The 22,600-nt window shown below is 28.6% G+C and overlaps 2 protein-coding genes and 1 pseudogene across 2 annotated transcripts; 1 reads left to right on the top strand and 2 right to left on the bottom strand.

The window, feature by feature from the left end:
• Nucleotides 1–6,650: 6,650 nt before the first annotated feature.
• LOC124926701 (tryptophan--tRNA ligase, chloroplastic/mitochondrial) lies at nt 6,651–13,967 on the bottom strand. The gene is made up of 15 exons (XM_047466981.1): nt 13,810–13,967; nt 13,599–13,730; nt 13,090–13,177; nt 12,456–12,497; nt 11,987–12,076; nt 11,792–11,914; nt 11,333–11,404; nt 10,267–10,379; nt 10,146–10,167; nt 9,850–9,915; nt 8,653–8,709; nt 8,466–8,512; nt 7,838–7,919; nt 7,099–7,188; nt 6,651–7,000 (listed from the first exon to the last, which is right to left on the bottom strand). The coding sequence occupies exons 1-15, from the start codon at nt 13,875–13,877 to the stop codon at nt 6,866–6,868; spliced, it is 1,227 nt and encodes a 408-aa protein (XP_047322937.1). The 5' UTR covers nt 13,878–13,967; the 3' UTR covers nt 6,651–6,865.
• Nucleotides 12,866–12,952, bottom strand: LOC124928325 (annotated as a pseudogene).
• Nucleotides 13,968–16,831: 2,864 nt separating the features above from the next.
• Nucleotides 16,832–22,301, top strand: LOC124926977. The gene is made up of 10 exons (XM_047467312.1): nt 16,832–17,048; nt 17,223–17,308; nt 17,399–17,476; nt 18,075–18,187; nt 18,296–18,358; nt 19,647–19,748; nt 19,834–20,332; nt 20,775–20,980; nt 21,065–21,228; nt 21,925–22,301. Exons 1-10 carry the CDS (start codon nt 16,927–16,929, stop codon nt 22,058–22,060), a joined length of 1,569 nt encoding a protein of 522 aa, XP_047323268.1. The 5' UTR covers nt 16,832–16,926; the 3' UTR covers nt 22,061–22,301.
• Nucleotides 22,302–22,600: the final 299 nt, after the last annotated feature.

The following is a 22,600-nucleotide window of genomic DNA, read 5'->3' as shown; positions in this document are numbered from 1 at the left end:
TGATCGCGGCGGCCTTCACCCCTTCCCTAACACCTTCTGCAAATTTCAACAACCAAACAAACAAACAATTGTAATTTATTTGAAAAGTGAAACCCTAGAAATTAATAACAATTGATTGATGAGTAAAAGATGATAATTTATTTGAAAAGTGAAACCCTAGAAAATTAACAATTGATTTAATGAGTAGAAGAGAGAGATACCTCGGACGCAATTTTCAGCATTCACCGACCTGTCTTGTGATTGTATTCCCATTGTTCTTAATTTTCCAAGATAATAATAATTATTATTATTATTATTATTAGAAGAAAATAAGAATAAGAAAAAAAAGAAGAAAATGGGGTCTGCCTGTTTCATCGTTCCCAACTGTTTAGGGAATGTCAAACCGCTTTTGTCGTTGTCATGTTCATTTATAAGGGCTGCAAATTTAATTAATAAACTAATCTAATCCACTAATAATAATAGATAAAATCATTCAAAAATATCTCTCAACAAATTTAATTAATAAACTCTTGTTTAGTTAAGACTAATTTCCCTCTAATCTCTCTTCAATTTGTTTACAAGTAAGATTGAAATTACATCGTAATATCGCACCCTTTCTATCACATCTTTTGAGAGAAGAGCTAAAGATGGATAAACAACAATTATTTACTAATATTAAAAAAAAATTAATGGTATAGATATGAATGAAACTGAATTATTAAATACAATAAAATTATTTACATATGATATTAATTCTGTTAAACTAGAATGACAAAACTTATAATAGTAGTATATGAATATCATTTTTCTATATTAGAATCTTCAAAATTTAATAAAATTATAAAATAATTGTCATACGATAAAATACAAGTATAATTAAAAATTTATGATAAGCAAAATTTAAAATTAATAAAAATATTTTAAAATAAAGATATTATTTTATAGATGAAGATTGGAAAATTTGTAAACAAATCATTTTTTGCTTTCAATTATTCAATATAAAACATATATAAGTATTAATTGAAGAATTTTTATGTTGATATAATATTTGAAAATGACTAATCTATATATATATATAATAATGTTTAATTTTTAAAGTTTCCGGATTGCCGGGTCGAGAGCTGTGGTTAATTTGGATATTTGGGTCGGATTGTGGGTTAACTCGCATTTAAATTTAAAATGGTTAAAAATAAAATTAAAAATGCTAGAGGTATGTTTCGAACTTGCAACCTAACAAAAACAAGTACAACTCTTTAACCAACTAGGTTACAAAGACTTTATATTTTAAATTCAACACCAAATTTGATAAACGCGGGACGTTTTAATATTAATATAAGCTCAACTTTTTAATTAACTAATATATATATATATATATATATATATATATATATATATATATATAATGATGCTTAATTTTTAAAGTGTCCGGATTGCCGGGTCGAGAGCTGTGGTTAATTTGGATACTTGGGTCGGATTGTGGGTTGACCCGACTTTAAATTTAAAACGGTTAAAAATAAAATTAAAAATGCTAGAGGTATGTTTCGAACTTGCAACCTAACAAAATAAGTACAACTCTTTAACCAACTAGGCTACAAAGACTTTATATTTTAAATTCAATACCAAATTTGATAAACGCGGGACGTTTTAATATTAATATAAGTTCAACTTTTTAACTAACTAATCTATATATATATAATGATGCTTAATTTTTAAAGTGTCCGGATTGCCGGGTCGAGAGATGTGGTTAAATTGGATACTTGGGTCGGATTGTGGGTTGACCCGTTTTTAAATTTAAAACGGTTAAAAATAAAATTAAAAATACTAGAGGTATGTTTCGAACTTGCAACCTAACAAAACAAGTACAACTCTTTAACCAACTAGGCTACAAAGACTTTATATTTTAAATTCAACACCAAATTTGATAAACGCGGGACGTTTTAACATTAATATAAATTCAATTTTTTAACTAACTAATATATATATATATATATATATATATATATATATATATATATATATATATATATATATATATATATATATATATATAATGATGTTGAGTAAATGGATATTTGGGTCGGATTGTGGGTTGACCCACTCATAAACTTAAAATGGTTAAAAATAAAATTAAAAATGTTATCCGTAATTTTTTTTTACAATTTTTTATATTATTAATCGTGCAAATGCACGGGTTAAATGCTAGTTTTAATAATAATGTAAGTAATAATATTAATGCTATTATTAGGCTAAAACGAAAATTAGATTGTGTTTTAAATGTGGAATTATTTCATATTAAATGAATGTGCCATATAATTAATCGTATTGTTAAAAATCGATATTTATGATATAATCAGTTAAATTTAAAAATTATGTTTACATTCAAATTTGAAACCAATTAAAATTTCAAATGGTATTAAAATAAGTTGAAACTCAATATATCTAATGCTATCAAAAGCTATTGAATTTATTAATCATTACATAAACGAAGATTATGTAATAGAAGATGAAGAATTTCATATAGCTGAAAAATTCTGTGAATTTTTAAAGAATTTTTATGATATAACTAAAAATTTATCTGTTATTTATGAACATAGCTACAATTCAAACTGCATTTTTAACTATATATTTGGAATGAAAATGCATTTCAATTTTTTTTAAATGATCATATTTTTTTTCTACTTTTGTTTCGAACATGGAAATAAAATTTATAAAATATTGGACCGATATACCACTATTATTTTGTATAGCCACTCTTTTTTATCCTAAATTAAAAATGTCCAACGTTGTTATATTATAACGTTTAGATACAAATTATAATTATGAACAATGATAGGGAAGGCGAATCTGGGGCCGCGAAAGTTTACGAAAATAGAATATTCCCTTTTAAACACCGAATATTCTCTCTCCTCTTACTAATTATTTTTTTCTATTTCTACCGATTAATTTATCTCTATTATCACGATTAATTATTTCATTAATTTTTTTGATATTTATTATCTCGCATTTAACTTGGTAAAATAATTCAATACTTTACAATATTTAAATAAAACATAATGGGTTGAATTTATTAATTAATTTCTTTTTTCACTAAACCTTAAACCCTAATCTCTAAATCTTAAACTCTAAACCCTAAATCTTAAACTATAAACCCTAAATTTTAAACTCGGGTTTAGAGTTTAGGGTTTCTTAAACTCTAAACCCTAAATCCTAATTAATATCTTGTTTAGGGTTTAAGATTTAGGATTTAGGGTTTAAATAAATTAATTAGTGAGATAAATTAATTGATTAGTGGGAGAGAAAGAGAGATAAATTAATTAATTCGTAGAAGAGTAATTAATAAAAGGAGAAAGAATATTCCGTGTTTAAATAAAATATTCTATTTTCGCGACTTTCGCGGTCCCTAATCGCGTTCCATTACTTTATAATTATGTATATATAAATAGTTTTTAATAGTAAAATTTGGATCATTATAACAAATATTTTTTTAAAAAAAAAATTGATTTAATGAAATTTAAATAAATTATATATAAAATATAAAAAATTATCAAATTTTAGACTAATCAATTGGACTACTAATATATGATAAGATGATTTTTTTGGATGAAATTAAATCTAAAATTTGATTTTGACTATTTTGTGTTGATTGATTAATTTTAGATAAATTTTATTTTTCATATTTTATATATAATTTATTTATACTTTCATTCAAATCATTTATTTTATTTTGTGAACAAGTTATTGGGTTTAAATATTTTTGTAAATGATCATTAGTTAAAATTTTATACTAAGTCATAACTTTGACATAATTAAAAAAGTGGATATACAAAATAATAATGGTATTCCCAATATTTTATAAATTTTATTTCCATTCTCAAATAAAAAAAATGTAAAAAAATTAGGATATTTTTACAATGTTTAAAATGCATTTCCATTTTAAATATAATTAGAAATCCAACTTGGTTGATAAGTAGCAGATAAATTGTTGGCTATATCATATAAATATTTTAAAATTTTACATAATTTTTCAGCTCTATCAAATTCTTAATCTTTCTATTACATAATCTTCTTTTGTATAATAATTCATAAATTAGTGATTTTAATAACATTAGATAACTTAGTTCCATTTTATTTTAACATCATTTGAAATTTTAATTGATTTCAAATTTGCATATAAACTTAAACTTAAGTGTAGAATAAAATTTTCTGAACAATATCTTAAACAATATTGAATTGTCTTTATAATTATATGACACATACAATTAATATGAAATAATTCCATATTTAAAACATAATTTAATTTTCTTTTAAGATTTGCTTATGTATGTTTTATATTAAATAATTAAAAATAAATAATCCATTTACAAATTTTACAATCTTCATCTATAAATATAAAAAATAGAGTTACACACAACAAAAATATCACAAAATTCCAGGACTCTCAAATATCATTAATTAATATATTTATTATTTAAAATAAAATTTATTAATTTGATTTTTCAGAAATTTTTTAATTTTAATTGTATGTATATTTTATCATATCACGACATTTCATAATTCAGTAAAATTTTGAATATTCTAATATATAAAAGATATTAATTTACTATCATATTTTAAGAATTGTATTTTATTTAATAATTCAGTTTTATTCATATCAATGCCATAAAATTTAATATGTTTAATTAGAATATGCATATTAAACACTTTATTTTTTCTTTTGAATCAAGTTAAATAAAATTAAAATAATTTCATACCTTAGTTTTTAGAACTAATTATGCAAATAAATTTTATGTAGCCGCTACGGGGTTGATCTTCCGATTTGAAATAGGGACGTAATCTGAACATATAGAAAATTCAAATTTTTTTATTAGATATGATTACTAAAACTAATAAATATATTATTAAAAGAATATCAAACTATTAGAAAAATATGAAAGATTTGATCTTAACTCTTTTCTTTTCTTGAAGGAGGGATGGAATGTGATGTTTGCAATATAATTTCAATTTTATAAACAAATTGAGAGGAGAAATTAGAGGAAAATTAATAGAAAGTTAGTTAATAAATAGAAAAAGTCTATTAATTAAATATTAATTAGATTTTAGAATGATTATATCGTGATACTAGATATTAGTTAAAGACTGAGATATTTAAATTAGATTAGATTGGTTGAAAGTGTTAGAAAATATAGTTATTTTAAATATCTTTTATATCATATTTTGTTAACCTTTTAAAAATATATTTAAATTTAATAATGTTTGTAATATATTTATATATATATATATATATATATTAAAATAATTTTAGTTAAATTAAATTAATTTTTAGTTGTTAAATAGCATTTTATATTTAAACTTTTATATTATTTAATAATTGTTGAGATTATTTAGTTATATATATAGTCTAAATTAAATTGTTTAAGCATTAATAGTTATTAATTAACTTTTTTTTTAAAATTTTAATAAAATATTAAATATTTTAAGTTAATTTAATATATTAAATGTATTACTTTAGGGTTTTTAATATTTCAATTAATTAAATATGTTAAATGTAAAATCTTATTTTTTTTTTTAAATTAATATAATTTTATTGATATACTTTTTTTAATGATATTTATTAATTTAATACTTTTAAAATAGATTTATTTATTATTAATTCAGATTTAAATAAATTTAATATTATAATAATTATAAATATATTAATATTATATTATCAAAGTTAAATTATTATCATATATTTATTATTTAATATATTAATAATAATTGAAATTATAAAATAATTTAAAATTTTAAAATTTAATATTATGAATAAAATTATTGCGTATTCATTTTAATTTATATATTCAAATTAAATAATTAAAAATAAATAAGTTAATTAATAAAAAATAATGTCAAATAAAGTAGAGAATAATTAGGGGACTCACTCATTCTTATTCATATAATTTATTTTTAAACTTATATGAAGACTAGTAATTATCCAAGTCTATTTAGGATGATAGTAATGTAATAAATAGCTTACAAAAATTAATAGAACCCAAAATCAAAACTCTAAAGATTGTTTGATGTTAGATTTTTTTAGTTTTATCTAAAAAAAATTGTTGATAAAAGAATGAATTATTTTAGATTTGTTTAAAATAAATTATTCAAATTTAATAAAAAAATATTATGATATTTTTGTTGAAAAATTAAATAATTTGACGGTTACAATGGGAGTGATTTGATATAGAATTAAAAAAAAAAAAAAAACTCAAATAACCCGAGATAAAAGAACTCAAGTCTATTACAAATCCCATTTTTCAATTATATCCTCTAATTATTATTATTTGTTTTCACATCAATTTTAATGTTAGCCATTCATCTATCTATCTATATATCTATCTATATATATATATATATATATATATATATATATATATATATATATATATATATATATATATATATATATATATATATATATATATATATATATATATATATATATATATATATATATATATATATATATATATATATATATATATATAAACCAAGTTTCAATTCTATAAATTTGATTATTAGTCAATATATAAAAGTTTAAGAGAGACCCACCTCATCCAAACATCTTGTTATCTCATCTACTAGGGTAAATTAAATTGCATCCTTCTACCAAACAAAAATTTATTTGTCTATCAAAATCTTAAAAAATTATAATCCAATCAATAAATGATTTCAAATTGATTTGAATTACAATCATATATAAAAATTGAAAAAATAAAATAAATAAATTATATCCCTCTCATGAACATTACATGAAAATGAAGTCTAAGATTTCAAAAAATTATCCCAAATTGTTGTGAGCTCATTAAAACAAACATATGGTTTCACATTTTTCCTTCCTCTTCATAGTGATTTATCTGCGTAAGAATCCCATGGCCTGGTAAACATTATTGACAGTTGCGTCCGCAATGTCTGAGGCGTTTCGAGCACCTTCTGACAAGATTCCATCGAGATAAGCTTCATCTGACATGATTTCCCCATAGCGTTTCTGAGAAATTACAACAAGATTTCCAATTCAAAATAAAAAAATATGAAATTGGATTATTGTAGTATTATTCCTGATGGAGGGATGGATGATGATTAAACCTGAATAGGATGGAGATGATCTACCAAAGCATCGGTAAGAAGGTTCTTGAACAAACCCCAGTTCAAATCTTGGCATTCCAGTAAAACTTCCTGTAACAAAAGATCATATTTGGAAACTAATATTTTGTCACGATTACATTATAAAATGTAAAAAATTCATAACTTATAAGTGAATCTCTTTTTGTTTGGTCTTATAAATGTGATTGAGGCAAATTTCTGGATTGTGATGAGAAGTTTATGCCAAATATAGATTTTATTGCCACCACTCAAACTTCCTTTAATAAGTAAGGGATTATACTTAGAAACTAATATTTTGGCACGATAACATTGGAAAATCGCCAAAAAATAATAATTTAAATGTGAACCTTTTTGTTTGGTCTTAGAAGTGTGATTGAGGCAAATATCTGGATCGTACCAAGAAGTTTATGCCAAATGTAGATTTTATCGCATTTTGCTCAAGTTGACAAAAACCAGACATAATATTTACTAAGGCCTTGTTTGATCTAGACTTGTTTGAATAACCAATTGATTACTTCAAAATAATCTTGTTTGATGTAGGTTATTGAAATCAGGTTATTTGAGTAAAAAGACATTAGAGTAATGAAAAATAATTTTCTTTTTCAATAGAGAGTAGTTTAGTGGTTGGTTATTTGAAATTCATCTCAAATAACACACATCAAACAACGACCTATTTGAATGGACTATGGAGTTATCAAACATTATAAGCTTATAAGATCACCTGCTTTGTCTTTCCAGTAACGAGTTGATATATTGATAAAAGGTTGTTGCACTCGGGTCTTTCAGGATTGTCAAATTCCATTCTGCATAAAATTCAGAAAATAAGATTAATGGAAAAGAGCTTGGATTCAATTAAGGTAAGTGAACTGCTAAACATGATTCCAGGCCAAGACATCTATCATCAGAGCAAAGAGAAATCGGATCAGGATCAAGAGACTTGAAGCTGAATCAGAGGAATTGACCGGAAGAAGGTTCCATTTCTATAAATGAAGCTTGAAATGTCAAGATTTTGGTTCCATTTCTATAGAGCCTATTTGGAAACTAGTATTTTTGTCACAATCATAATCCAATCGGAAAATCACTAAAGTTTAAATTTGAAAGTGATCATTTTTTTGTTTAGTATAAGATTGTTTTGTAGATCATTCATTTAGATTAATTTCTAGATCAAATAATCTTTTGGATCATTGAGATTTTTAAAAAACATAACAAATGAGATTTTCAAGATCATAATTCAGATGTGATATAAACTCTAAGGATCTGACATGTTGAAGTTTTCCCCCTCTAAGGAAATGAGATATGATGGCAGATATAGCAATAAAAGAGATACAGTTGAAGCTGTAAATACAAACCCTGGAAATGCGTCAGTCTTGCACCGTTTAATCTTGTTTGCTATCATCTAAAGAAGTCAAATAACCAAAGGTTACAAACGCATACAATAGATTATAAGAACGGATTATAAGGAAAAGGAAGCAACAGCAAATTTAGCTCAATTATCCATGTTTGTGAAGCATTACGTTATTAAATAGTACAACTCACATCCTTTGAGTCAAGTAGGTTAATTCGAGATTGATCAGAAGGAGCAGATTTGGACATCTGTAGAAACAAAAGAAAAGATGAAGCTATATGAAGATAATCACACATAATGTCAACAGTTTGTTTAGTAAAATTTGAACAAGAACTTGATGTGTATAGTGTGTGTGATCTTGACAAAGACCTCTAGGCTGGATGGTATCAATTCAATGCTTGCATGGGGTTGATTATTCTTGCTTTTCTGTTACTATTTTGTTTTTGTGACCAGGGTTTTGTTCCCCGGGGAGGCTAGCTCGACTGCTCGACCCAATTTATATCAGAGCGTTCTTAGAGAGAATTGGCCATTTATGTTGCTATTATTGTAGGCTAAAAACAAATTGGAACAAAACTTGAAAGCAACATCAACTATGATAAGAATATATGAATTGATCACTGGTGAGAATGTCATGGAATAAACTCAGAGCTTGTTTGATGTGGATTATTTCCAAACAATCCACTACCACATCAAACATCACTGCAATCCCATCATTCAAATCATCAACTAAAATTCACTTATTTTTATCTTTTATAACATTTTAAAATATTAAATGCTAAGGATATTTTAATCAAATAATCCAAATAAACCTACATTAAACAATTTTGTTTCCAAATTATCCAAGATCAAACCTCTAAAGAGATTTATTTGTAAATTTTGTTGGTGGATATCATTGTCGGGTGATGTTCTCTTGATATCGTCTCATGTGTGGTTCAGTTGATAATTCTATCTTCCTTTCAATTTGTGTAATTATGGGGAAGAGAGGACTTCTTTCTTTTTCTTCTTCTGATTTTTTACTGGTTAACTTTTGTGGTTTTATTGTACTTGTTAATGAGATATTATGACATTCATAACAACTCATTTATTGATACAAAATTTTAATACTTTTTTTTTTTTTTTTGAGAACGCTGGGTTCCGCTACTCCTATGGAGTGCGACTAATCCCCGCGGGTTAAGTACATAGCCCGCAAACATACTTAACCAATTAACCAGGCGCAGAACTTGCCGCCTGACGGGCTCGAACCCAAGACCTCATGGAGGCCTTGGGGATATCCACCTCTTGTTGCCACTAGGCTAGAAATACTGTAATAGGTTAAGGGAGAAAATGCCAGAACTTAAAACTTAAAATAAATTAAAGTATACAGAAAGAAAGGAGAAATAACTGAATACCTTTGACAGACCATCTGTCAGAGACATAACTCGGGCTCCAGCTGGTGGAATGAGGGGTTCAGGCACCTACACAAATAAATTTAGACTAATAAAACTTAGGAACTACCGCATATTGGCTTCATTTTGAAACACCTTTTGCAGTCAGAATTTGAAAACTGAATTTGTGGGACTTAATGGTTTCTCATCGGAATCAAGGTTAGAAACATAAACAAAAAATGTTTTCTAATGAAGCCAATCTACAAACAAAAGAGAAAGAACATTTTATACTAAATAGGTAGCAGAGTAAAAGACTTAACCTTGAAAAGTGATCCACCTCTCCTATCATCAAAACAAATTAAGCTCGTCAACTTCAAAGAAATATTCACCAAAATAAAAGATTTTAGAGCAATCAAAAGGATGTTAAAATTTATATCTCACCCTCCCAACTTCTTCCATTTTCTTCCCCCATATAAATAATTAACACGCTCAGCCATCTCTCTGGTCAATTCTAGATGTTGCTTCTGGTCTTCACCAACTGGGACGAAGTCAGACTGCAGAGTAATGCTGCAATGTATAAGAACCATCAACCATGCATGATTCAGGGTGATGATAATAAAGGTATGAGTTGATTCTCATGTATTCTCAAATGTTTTTTTGACTTAATCATCTATGGAATTTGTTCGGAAAGAAATGCAAGAGTATTGAAAGGCTAAGAAAACAAAACATCAAATATAGAAATTGATTGTGACATGTTGCGACATTCAAAATAGAAGCAAAAAAATAACGAATAATCATTTTAATTGTCTTTTGTGCAAAGAATGAGATAATGGCTTTAAGAACACCAATACAAGACTCGTTAACCCTAAATAATCCCTTATCACAATTTTGTTTGGAAAATATGAGAGAATGGCTTTGAGTTGCCTTTTACTATCTATGTTTCCTTGCTTATTTGCCTATTTTTCAATCACAAATGTTAAGTTTATTGTTTTTTTGGTGATACTCAACATGTTTGGTGTTTGCTTGTGTAACTATGTTTTCCATTTATTAAAAAGAAAAGGTCCCAGACTTTTCTCATCAAAGAAAAAACTAATAATAATAATGTATGTTGATGATGATAATTGATGTAGGATTATGTCACGGTAGAGGATTTTATTCTTTAGGTTAATAAACCCTATATAAAGTAATGGAATCCTAGCATAGCGGTATGGATTATATGAAATGAATAGTGAAAGAGTATGTATTCCCATCCCCATCTTCTCTAGTTTCACCCCCTCTTCTAGGTCTCATCTCCTCTAATGGATTCTTATCTATCTTATCTTAATAAAGTTGTTAAACTAAGATAAATCTATAGGGTATAATACAAGATAGATAATAATTTTCAAACAAAAAGCGGAAAATTCATTTCGATATCTGGCACAAATTAGCGAATGTCAAGAAACATATTGTTGGTCATTTCAAATCTTATGCATTTTACTGAGCAATAATAATGTGGATAGAAAACCACCTGATATAAGAGAATATCAGAAGCCATCAAAACAGGGTATGTTAGAAGGCCAACCCCAACATTCTCATCCCCCTGCAAGTAAATGAAGATGATCACATAACAAGAACACATATATATTCTCAAAGAAAAGAGAGTATATCTGGTTAAGATAAAATTACCATGCATATTAACTAAATTGGCTTATTTTAGGGCCTTTGAATTGGCTACATAAATCAGGTTATACCATGGATCTTCTTTTAGTGCCATACAGTTGATTAAAAAAATAAGCTAAGTTATTTTTTTGTGGTAAATACCAGGAAAGTTAATTTGGTCATTATTTAGCATTTGCTTGCATAGAAGGTCAGGAATCAAAGAGTCGTGTTGTAGAGAGATAGTTCCAAGTGCTTCAAAGGAAATTGAAAAGGGGGGAACGAAGAAATAAAAAATTAGGAGAGAAATCTGCACAGAACAGCAACCCACCGCCTTACGTGATTTCTCCTTGAACTGGATCATCTTATTCAGCCATCCAATTGGTGTGGCAGAACTTAACAGCCACATCAATTCTACATGAGCTCGGACATGAGATTGCACAAAAACTGAAGACTGTAGAAAGTAACAAAAGTCAAAGTCACACAATCACTAAACAAAAGTAGCCTACGAATAGGAGAAACAAACCTTGGAAGTGTCAACACCACATGCCAGATAAATGGCAGCAGTTTCTTTGGTTGATCTTGATAGCTGTTGGGTATCATATGGTAGAGTTATCTGTTGTTGAAAGTATGGTTTGCTTAGCCTCAGGAAACATAGAAAATCCAGCAAAGATAAATCGTTTCTTAAAAATCTTAATTTCTATTGTCTTTCCTTGAATCTGCCTCCAGATCACCCAACCAATTTGTAAAAAGATATTCCAAATTTAATGGATTTAATTTTTCTAATCATATTCAGAAAAGAAAAAAGAACAGTTTAAGAGAAAATCTATACTCACATTCATCCCATTCTAATCAGAATAAAATATAAATAAAAAAAATATGAGGCTGATCATGCTAGACAATCCTTTTTCAGCACAAACATGTTTGCACAAGCTAAATCAAGAATCACGACACAATTTGAAACAGAAAAACAAACAACAATTTGAAACAATTACCGCATGAAGATCAACAATGAAAAAGAGGGTTTCATATGTATCCTGCAAGAAAAAAATAAATCTAGTTAAATAAAACAAAATTACCACAAAATTAGAATTTTCAATAACAAACTTGTGTGCAAGAGATATGATGAAGAACCCAACAACAGTAACTCTGTGATATGAAACTGCTAGATTGATTTAGCGCCAAAACACTGTGAAGGGTAATTCACCAAATTGGTTTCTCAAAAAGATAAGCTTTTATCTAACATCCCATTTATTCAGTGTAATTGACAATTGCCTTTAGGCATCAGCCTCCTCTGAAAATCTTAGTAAGAACAAATAATTCCATGAGAAGAAAGTCAACAGTTAGTAACATCTGTGACTAACTTAAGGTAAAACCATTTCAGTTCTCACGCGATTCCGAAGATGAAAAAATGGACAATTTCTTGATTTCTGCGTGTCAACATAATCTTCTCTGTTTCGTTCCAATTCTATCGAATGTCCCCGAAAGGAAAATTTTATTGACAAGTAATAATAATAGTTCTATTAACAAGTAATAGTTGAAAATACATCTGGACATAGTGTCAAAGAAAAATTTAAACAGTCACAATAACATGAAAATACAAAAGATTTTCTAAAGAATACTACTAACCTGCAGTAAAATCCAATTTTTAATGGCACCAAGATAATTACCAAGGTGTATTGATCCTGTAGGCTGAACACCAGATACCACCCGTTTCCTGAAAATAAAAGAAAGAAGAAAGACAATGACAAACATAGAGTATGAATAAAAACTCCAGAATTCCCAAATGTCAAAGTTATATTCTACTATATGATGTTGTCACTGTGTGTAGCCTTGAATTCATATACATGTCAAACAAACACAAATTTACAAATGTTCAATAACAGTAAAGTCTACTGCTTCTATTCATCTCTAATTTATTAGTAAACTGAATTTCAGCTTCTGAAGGTTGCAAGGCAAAGCAATGAATGAGTAGAAGGCTGATCAGCACAATTCTCTGAAATCCCAATTCCGAATGTAAAATGAAGATCCGAATAAACACAACCCAATAAGAAATTAACTTTCTCCATCAAAACTAGATTAAGAACTTCAAGGAAATAAGATGAAAGATTGTTCTTAGCAATTAAGAAGAAGAATACTTTACTGAGCTGGAAGAACTCTCTGTATCAGTGCCGGCTGATTGAGTGACTGAGGCGCTGCAATAGCATTGGAAGTAGGAAACATTGCGGCAAACAGGAAGTAAACTACTGCGAACTCTTCTGGGTCTAAAGCTGTCAAACGGATTAAAAATTATGTCATTACTTGCACATGAATGAATCAATGATTCTTTTAGAAATTTGCAGTGATTACATGGAAGAGGAGAAGGGTGGAGAGAGGGTAGAGAGAGCGAGGAACTGGGAGAGAACTGGGCGACCCATCTGCGCGCTTTTTTTACTTCGAGAAGAAGAGAAATCCTTAGGATATGGTTTCACGCAGTACTGTCAAAACTAGCGATTCAAGTTCACGAGAGGAGTTAAATCAGCGTTGACTCGCGATTTAACTCGGGAAAATCGTTAAAATCGCTGAAATCGGAACGTTGATGAGTTATATTGTTGGTGATGGGGATAAACAGGAGAGAGAAAGGGGAGGGCGGTCGTGGAGAAGGAGAAAGGTGATCTGAGGTTTTATGTTAGGATTATTTGAAAAATTAAGGTTTTGTAAAAATATTTAAGATAAATTATTAATTTTTTATATTTATTTTTTTTTGTTTTGTTTAGGGTAAATATATATATATATATATATATATATATATATATATATAATTGTCCAAAATTTAAATTTTATTATTTGTTTTCTCTTTTTAAAAAAGTATATTAATGGTTGAAAAGTCATTATTTGATTGACTGTTTTAATGTTTTTTCACCTATTTTGTTTTTATCACTAAAATTTGAGTGATATTGCATTTTTGTTTAATTTGACATATTATTTAGTCAGATTAAAATTTTCGTCTTAATATATATATATATATGCTTAATTTTTAAAGTGTTTGGATTGCCGGATCGAAAGCTGTAGTTAATTTGGATATATGTGAGAGTAAATGGATACTTGGGTCGGATTATGGGTTGACCTGTCCATAAACTTAAAACGGTTAAAAATAAAATTAAAAATATTATAAATATGATTCGAACTTGCAACCTAACAAAACAAGTACAACATTTTAACCAACTAGACTAATAACACTTTATATTTTAAATTCAACCCAAAATTTGATAAACGCGTGACATTTTAACAATATCAGTTCAACTTTTTAACTAACTAATCTATATATATTGTGTCCGGATTGTCATCTCACCATATAAGTTCAACTTTTTAACTAACTAATTAACTAATTTGATAAACTTTTTAACTAACTAATTTTTAAAGTGTCCGGATTGTCGGGTCGAGATCTGTGGTTAATTTAAATATATGTGAGAGTAAATGGATACTTGAGTCGAATTGTGGGTTGACCGTCCATAAAAATTTTACATAATATTTTTTTTACGATTTTTTATATTATTACTCTTACAAATGCACATGATACATGCTAGTTCAAATAATATCTTTCAATTTAATTTGTACTTACAAACTTTTTTAAGATGTGTTTATCATCTCTTTAGTAACAATTTTTGCGGGTTAAACATATTAACCGACAAATCTTTTTCGTGTTAATTCAAATAATATCTTTGGATTGTGTTTATGAACTTTTTTTTAGGTGTGTTTATGAACTTTTTTGAGGTGTGTTTATCATCTCTTTAGTAACAATTATTGCAGATTAAACATGTTACCCTACAAATCTACTCAATCGAAACTCAATCGATATGAACCATTTCCTGTCCTACCCACCTTTCAAACAATTTTTCCCAAACTACCCACCTTTTCATTCACATTCCCAAACTACCCACCTTTCTCTCTCTAAATCATTAATCAACCTATTAATTAACTCACTCTCTATCTTAACCCACTAATTAACTCACAATCTCTCTAAACCCATTAATTAGCTACTCTCTCTTTTTCAACTATTAATTAATATCCTCGCTTTTAAACTATTAATTAATTCAATTGAAATATATCATATAAATATTAAAATAAAATAACACATATGTTTTATTTTTATTTAAATCTATAAATATAATATATATAGTTCAAATTAAATACACTAAATTAAATAATTTAAATAGCTATTATAAATTAAAATAAAATAGAATACATTACATAAACGGTAATTTGAAATAAAATATATTACATAAACATTAAAATAAAATACATTACATCACAATAAAATACATAACATAAACATTACAATAAAATAAAATACATAATAAATATTAATCACGTTCAATATACAATAAAATAATAAAATGCATATTTTATCTTTATAATTCAATTTTTTTATATATTCGAAACTGTGACGTTTAATGACCTTCAAAATGGTCAAATTTATTGTCAAAGGTCAAGAGAATTATTTGAAATTGTTGAGAAAAAAACATCATCACACAAGGTTATTTCATACAATGAACAAAGAGGAGTCTTCGAAATCGTTACTGCACAATACAGAACCATAAATGGATATTAGAAGGGTGGTAACAAACATAATGTGGATTTATATAGAGGTTTTTGCTCTAGTGGAAAATGAAGTAGATATCATAAAATTGAATTATAAAGATAAAATATGCAGTTTATTGTATATTGAACGTGATTAATATTTATTATGTATTTTATTTTATTGTAATGTTTATGTTATGTATTTTATTGTGATGTAATGTATTTTATTTTAATGTTTATGTAATATATTTTATTTCAAGTTCCCGTTTATGTAATGTATTCTATTTTATTTTATTTTATAACAGCTATTTAAATTATTTAATTTAGTGTATTTAATTTGAACTATATATATTATATTTATAGATTTAAATAAAAATAAAATATATGTGTTATTTTATTTTAATATTTATATAATATATTTCAATTGAATTAATTAATAGTTTAAAAGTGAGGATATTAATTAATAGTTGAAAGAGAGAGGAGTTAATTAATGAGTTTAGAGAGAGAGGGGAAGTTAATTAGTGGGTTAAGATAGAGAGTGAGTTAATTAATGGGTTGATTAATGATTTAGAGAGAGAAAGGTGGGTAGTTTGGGAATGTGAATGAAAAGGTGGGTAGTTTGGGAAAAATTGTTTGAAAGGTGGGTAGGACAGGAAATGGTTCCAATCGATATAACCGAGCAGAAATTGCCGTAAGACAACTCAATTACTTTATAAATAATTTAGGGATAATGTTAGTTGTAAATAATTTAAGGATAAATTTATTTATTTATAAGAGTTTAGTATGATACAAGTTTTTACCCTTCAATTGTTTGCCATAGAGAGTCTTCTTCTCCACTCTCTCAATCCTTCTCTCCTCAAGGTGTTCTAGATCTCGATCATTCTGTAATTTCTCAGGAAAGAGATCATGGATGACGCTCTAGAAAGAGAAAGGTATCAGATCGAGCAAATACGGGAGCTTGATTCAGAGGAGCTTGAGATTGAAGAAGTTGATAGCCATGACGATTCATCTGACGCCGAAGATCTCATGTAATACGAATTCCTTCTACTTTCATCAATTCCTAATCTCCTTCGCGCGAATATGATCGCACACCTATACAATACTTAGTTTTAGGGTTTTAATCAAAATGATTTTATCTATTAGGACTAATATACATTGACTGGAGATTGATCTAACTGTGTTTCAATGTTACGTGTGGTTAGTCCTCCTCATCACTTTGGCGGGGATTTGAATTGTGGTGAGATCACCTTTGATCCGGATTTGGCATCCAAACATACATATCTTGGTGGTAGGCATATTATGATTGATTACTAATGTATTTGTTTATTGAAGATTTAGTTTATGATATTAAATGTGTAAGTCAATTTTAATTGATTAGATGTTGAAGACACTCAGCGTAAAATGGTGTTTTTAGAGGGTGGTCAAATCATAAACCTACCTTTGTTCTATCTTCAAGGTATTTTAACTTCTGCTGATATTGACAGATTTATTACTATTTCATTTCATATCACATGAAGTGAAAATTTGTATGATTATTGTGATAGAGGATAAGCTATTGGGATATTGATTACTCTGCTGTAAACTGATTTCATTTTGTTTCATATTCATATATTTGTACAAGTTGATTTTAGGCAGTATGCTTTAGTCTCAATTGAAGAAAACCTTTATTGGTTAGTTTTACCAGAAACCAAGTAAGTTAGTTTTATAGTCTCAATTTGCTTGGTATTTAGTTTGGAAATTGTTGCACTTTTATGCATATAGAGATTGTTGTTTGTTTCTCTATTCTTTCTGCTAGCAGCTGTTAATCTTATGATTGCAACTTGTTTTCACAAAGCAAAAAAAAAACACCAAACACCTATCTGTAGAGCTGGAGTGTATGACACCATATGTGTACCAACATGTGTGTATATGTTGTTTAAAGCAGCCTACTTTAATATTCATGTAGCTAAACAGCTGAAGAATAACATGCTTTCTACAACATCATTGCTGTTATATAAATTTCATCCCTTTGATTTTTGCTTAAAGTTCATTGGCTTCCTTTTGCTCTATCCCAGGGGCAGTTCTTTTTCCAGAAGCTACTCTTCCTCTACGAGTGATACAGCCAGCTTTCATAGGTGCCATTGAAAAAGCATTGAACCAAGTTGAAGTTCCTTGTACAGTAGGAGTTGTAAGCAATCAACTATTTCTTGCTTTTCGTTTGCACATAGTTTCTCCATTTTTGAAGCTCACATGATATTAATATATATATATATATATTTAATTTATTGCATTACAGGTACGTGTTTATTGGAACTCCAATTCAACAACTGAATATGCAACTGTTGGCACTACAGCAGAGGTATGAGTGAGTGTTGCTGGTTTTAATATCTACTAAATATAATGTGGATAGTCGACATAATCAGCTTAATATACTGTAAATTGTGGACAATGGACCGAGCAACTCATCTATTCCTGATGAATCTTTATGGGAATTAATTTTTTTATATGTATAACACTATTGCGGTATAGGGTCTTCTTTATGTAGTTGCTAAGTTGAACCTTAATACACAATCTTGATGGGAAATAACTATTGTCTCTTCTGGAACCTTGTACTGTGGATGCTTGGGTGGTGAACTTTTTTTTGTAGTGTATGCAGTTTCATGAGATTGCATTTATATCACGCAATATTCTAGGTTCTTGCTTGAATTACATAGAATCTTTCTTTTGATCCATTTTTAGAATATCATTCTTGAGAGGTCTTCGTCTTCACATTTTCCAAATCAAGAAAGAAATTACATTTAACCATGAACATCAAACATGAATACTGAATGGAGACCCACTTGTCATGAAAGCTTTGTAATGGCCTCATACAGCTCCTAGAAAACAAAGACTGTGATCATCCTCTCAATAGGAAGTATTAGATAACATGCATTTGTTGAGGTATCAGGTAGTTCAAAATTGTAAGAGCTTTGAACTAAGAGGTTGAGGTCTTATCTTCGATTCCCACTAAGGGCACCTTGGTTGAAGTGGAGAGTCATGGCAGTAGAATGCTAGCTTTCTAGGAAAAGAACCTTGTCTTAAAAAAAAATACAGCATTTTCTTTGTCACGTTTCTTTAAGGAGACATGTCAATGTTACTATGTTTACTCTTGTCTGAAGTATAAAGTAATCCATCGTCATCTATCATTATTATTCCCTACACCATGATGTTTCTCAGGGAGTAAGTTTTTCATTTGCTCATTTTTGTTCATAAGAGCTTCTTTGCTTTGATAGTTTCTTGAGAGGGACTTATTTACCATATATATATAATGTATATATATATATGGGTATTAACTCATCCTACAGGTGACAGTATAATAGATTCCCTGAGTTACTTTAGAATACCTGTAGTCATTGGACCATTGTAAATAGATGGATATGAATCTGATCGGCCAAAATATCTTTCTTATATTAAATGCTGGCCATTGGCTTAACTACACTTGTTTCTATGACACACATTTTTCTATGTCCTGTTATATAGGTCCTGTTATATAGGCATGTAAAGCACTACTAAATCTGATGCATGTTGCTTTAATATATCACTATTCTGTTTATTGCCTTTAATTTCAACCTTCCTGATTGGTTTGGTTACTAAATGTTTCATATCAGATTAGGCAGTACAGACGTTTGGAAGATGGTTCAGTAAATGTGATAACCCGTGGAAAACAGAGGTTTCACCTAAGGCGTCGCTGGATGGATGAGGAAGGAGTAGTAAGTATGGTTAACTTAACTATGACCTAATTGTTTGTTTATATCTTTGGTACCCACAGTGAGATTTGGTGTCTTTTTTCTGTAGCCATTTTGCGAGGTGCAAATCATCCAAGAAGATTTACCATTGAGGACTCCAAGAGAAGTAGTTGGTAAATTGGAACCTCTAAAGAACTTGCGTGCACCACCTCCTGACGTTTCTCCAACAAATAAACGCTATCTAGATGAGAATGATGACTCCGATGCAATATCTGAGGAGAGTTATGAGTGCGGTCTTTCAGCACAAGAGAGAAGATTGCACCTATCTGCCATTGGCTCTTTTCGCTATAAATTTGGTGAATCTAGTAGTGATGATGAAAAGTTAGAATCTCCTTTAAGTCGTTCTATGTTCTATGGTTCTGATGCCATTAAAAAAGACAAGGATGGGTTTGGAACATGTAAAAAGTTGATTTCGCCAAGGAGATTATTTAAAGGTGATCTTGGGAGGAACAATTCTTTAAGAAGGCTGCGCGAAGTGCCAAGAGGATTTTGGCCTTACTGGACTTACCGCATGTACGACTCATATTGTCTCGCTCAAAAAGCAGCAGGTACTTTCCTTTATTTAGGGTAACATTCTTAATTGATTTTGCATAACCTTATCATTTATTAACATTACGGCCTTGGTTGACCTAATTGTTTTTTCAAATAACCTTGTTTGATGTAGGTTATAAAAAATCAAGTTATTTAGGGTCATTTGAGTGAAAAGATGTATTTTAGTTGATGATTTGAATGATGTGACGGTAGATTAGATTGTGATTTGTGGGTTATTTGGAAATAATCTCAAATAACCCACATCAAACAAGTCCCAAATATAGCTGCAAACACAGCTTTGAGGGCCCTGTGTAATTTTGGGTTTTAAGTTTGCCAGGATAGTTGTCCCACTATCTATTACCTTGATGTTATGGGTCTTCTCGATTTAAATAGTTTTTGCTTGCAGTTTCTTTGTTATTTTTTTTTCTAGACTTATATTTTGTTCTTGTTTAATTCCAGATAAATGGAAGCAGATTGTTGGTTTGCCAAACATGGAGGCATTTGTTAACAAACCAGACCTCCTTTCGTTTCACATAGCTAGTAAATTTCCTGTCTCGGAATCCACACGACAGGAGCTTTTAGAAATTGATGGGGTTTCGTACAGATTACGTCGAGAAATCCAGTTACTGGACAATTTTGATCAAATTCATTGCAAGACGTGTCAGGTAATGTAACATGATAATAAATTTTAACGCATTGACTTACTCCATACATTGGTGGCTTAATGGAATTTCTCTGATCTGATACAGAGTTTGATAGGGAAGAGGAGTGATATGCTAGCTATGTCAAATGAAGGTTTTGTTGGGGCTTATGCAAATCCACATGGTTGTGTACATGAAATAATGACTTTCTACCATGCTAGGGGCTTAGCTCTCTTTGGTCGTCCTGTTGAAGAAGATAGCTGGTTTCCTGGGTATGATATTTTGTGTGTTTATTTATGTTATTTTTATTATTGTTACATATATTGGCTATTTGGTTACTAGTATTTCTCACAATATGTGTCACAGTCATCATCTCATTGGAAAATTGCCTAAGATGAAAATTGGTCATTTATTTTTGGATCATCATTAGTCTGATTTTTGACAAACATAGTACATATAGAATTTTCAGTTCATGATGAAGATGAAACAAATGGTAACATTTGGGTTCCTATACCGAGTCCTTTGGGGAAAGTAATATTTGTCACAGTTATTCACTTTTGAAAATTACCATGAGTTTTGTTTGCATTGTTATGGAAAGTGTGTTCTAATCATTTAAGTGATTTTACAAATTTTTAGAAAAAGTGTAAATTTTTAGGTGAATCACACTACTCATCTTTCATATCAAACGTAGCTGGATCTATATCTAGAAATCACTATTTCTTAGCGATATCTAGATTTGGATATAGATTCAGATACAAAACTGATATAAGAACAAAAATTGAAAGTTATAAATTTTCCATTGCCCAATTGATCCTTTTACAAGAGACATCGATTTTTCATCAATAACAGCAGGCAATGATATGATGAAGAAGAGATCATGCATGATGTTTTTCAAACTTCTCTTTACATTTGTACATTTTTAAGATCAATTGCTTTGCTTATTTCCATTTGTCTACGTGTTCTTGCAGTTATTCATGGACAATAGCGGAATGTTCTTTTTGTGAGAGCCAAATGGGGTGGCTGTTCACAGCCACGAAGAAGAACTTGAAACCCATGTCATTTTGGGGAATTCGATCTTCCCAAGTTGCAGATGATGTTCGTTAAAACATGATACATTTATATATAGTTACAGCGACGGTCATCATCGCCAATCTCAACGCATGCTCACAGTCGTTAATGAATGACGAGTGTTTTTGCGTTAATTTTGTGCCTTGTACATATATTGTCACCAAATTACGTTGTTTAGTTTCAAATTTTGCTTTTCATTCAGCAAACCTGCCATGGGTTTCTTTGTCCCTTTGAATGTCCATTGAGAATGATATGAATAATGAGACTTTAGGTATTTTTTCTTCTAATGACAGGTTCTGTTTATTTCACTTTTTGATTCCTTTAATAAATACTTAATTGAGATTGAGACAAATATATAAAATGTCAAATAAGTTGTGATATGAAAAAGACAACTATTGGAGGTTGTTTTATTTTTTTTTTAGAAAAATTCTGAATTATCAAATAAAATTGAGCAAAATATGAATTTAACCCAAGTTGAATTGATCAGATGGGTAAGACATTTTTTACTTTGGTTGTGTTTTTGGATGGAGTTAGATATTTATGGTTTATTTGAACTATCCAAATAAAACAAGAAAA

The sequence above is a fragment of the Impatiens glandulifera genome, chromosome 2 (genome assembly GCF_907164915.1).
Source record: "Impatiens glandulifera chromosome 2, dImpGla2.1, whole genome shotgun sequence".
In the NCBI taxonomy this organism is placed as follows: Eukaryota; Viridiplantae; Streptophyta; class Magnoliopsida; order Ericales; family Balsaminaceae; genus Impatiens; species Impatiens glandulifera.
This window is presented reverse-complemented; position numbering and strand designations above follow the sequence as displayed.

Bases quoted from the DNA above. Each gene is read 5' to 3' on its own strand.
- LOC124926977 (XM_047467312.1), top strand. From the start codon at position 16,927: ATGGATGACGCTCTAGAAAGAGAAAGGTATCAGATCGAGCAAATACGG. The intron at 18,188-18,295 runs GTAAGCAATCAA...ATTGCATTACAG, and splicing joins TTCCTTGTACAGTAGGAGTT to GTACGTGTTTATTGGAACTC. The intron at 18,359-19,646 runs GTATGAGTGAGT...GTTTCATATCAG, and splicing joins CTGTTGGCACTACAGCAGAG to ATTAGGCAGTACAGACGTTT.
- LOC124926701 (XM_047466981.1), bottom strand. From the start codon at position 13,877: ATGGGTCGCCCAGTTCTCTCCCAGTTCCTCGCTCTCTCTACCCTCTCT. The intron at 8,513-8,652 runs GTGAGTTGTACT...TGACTTCTTTAG, and splicing joins ACCTACTTGACTCAAAGGAT to ATGATAGCAAACAAGATTAA. The intron at 7,920-8,465 runs GTTTGTATTTAC...AATTTTATGCAG, and splicing joins AAGACTGACGCATTTCCAGG to AATGGAATTTGACAATCCTG.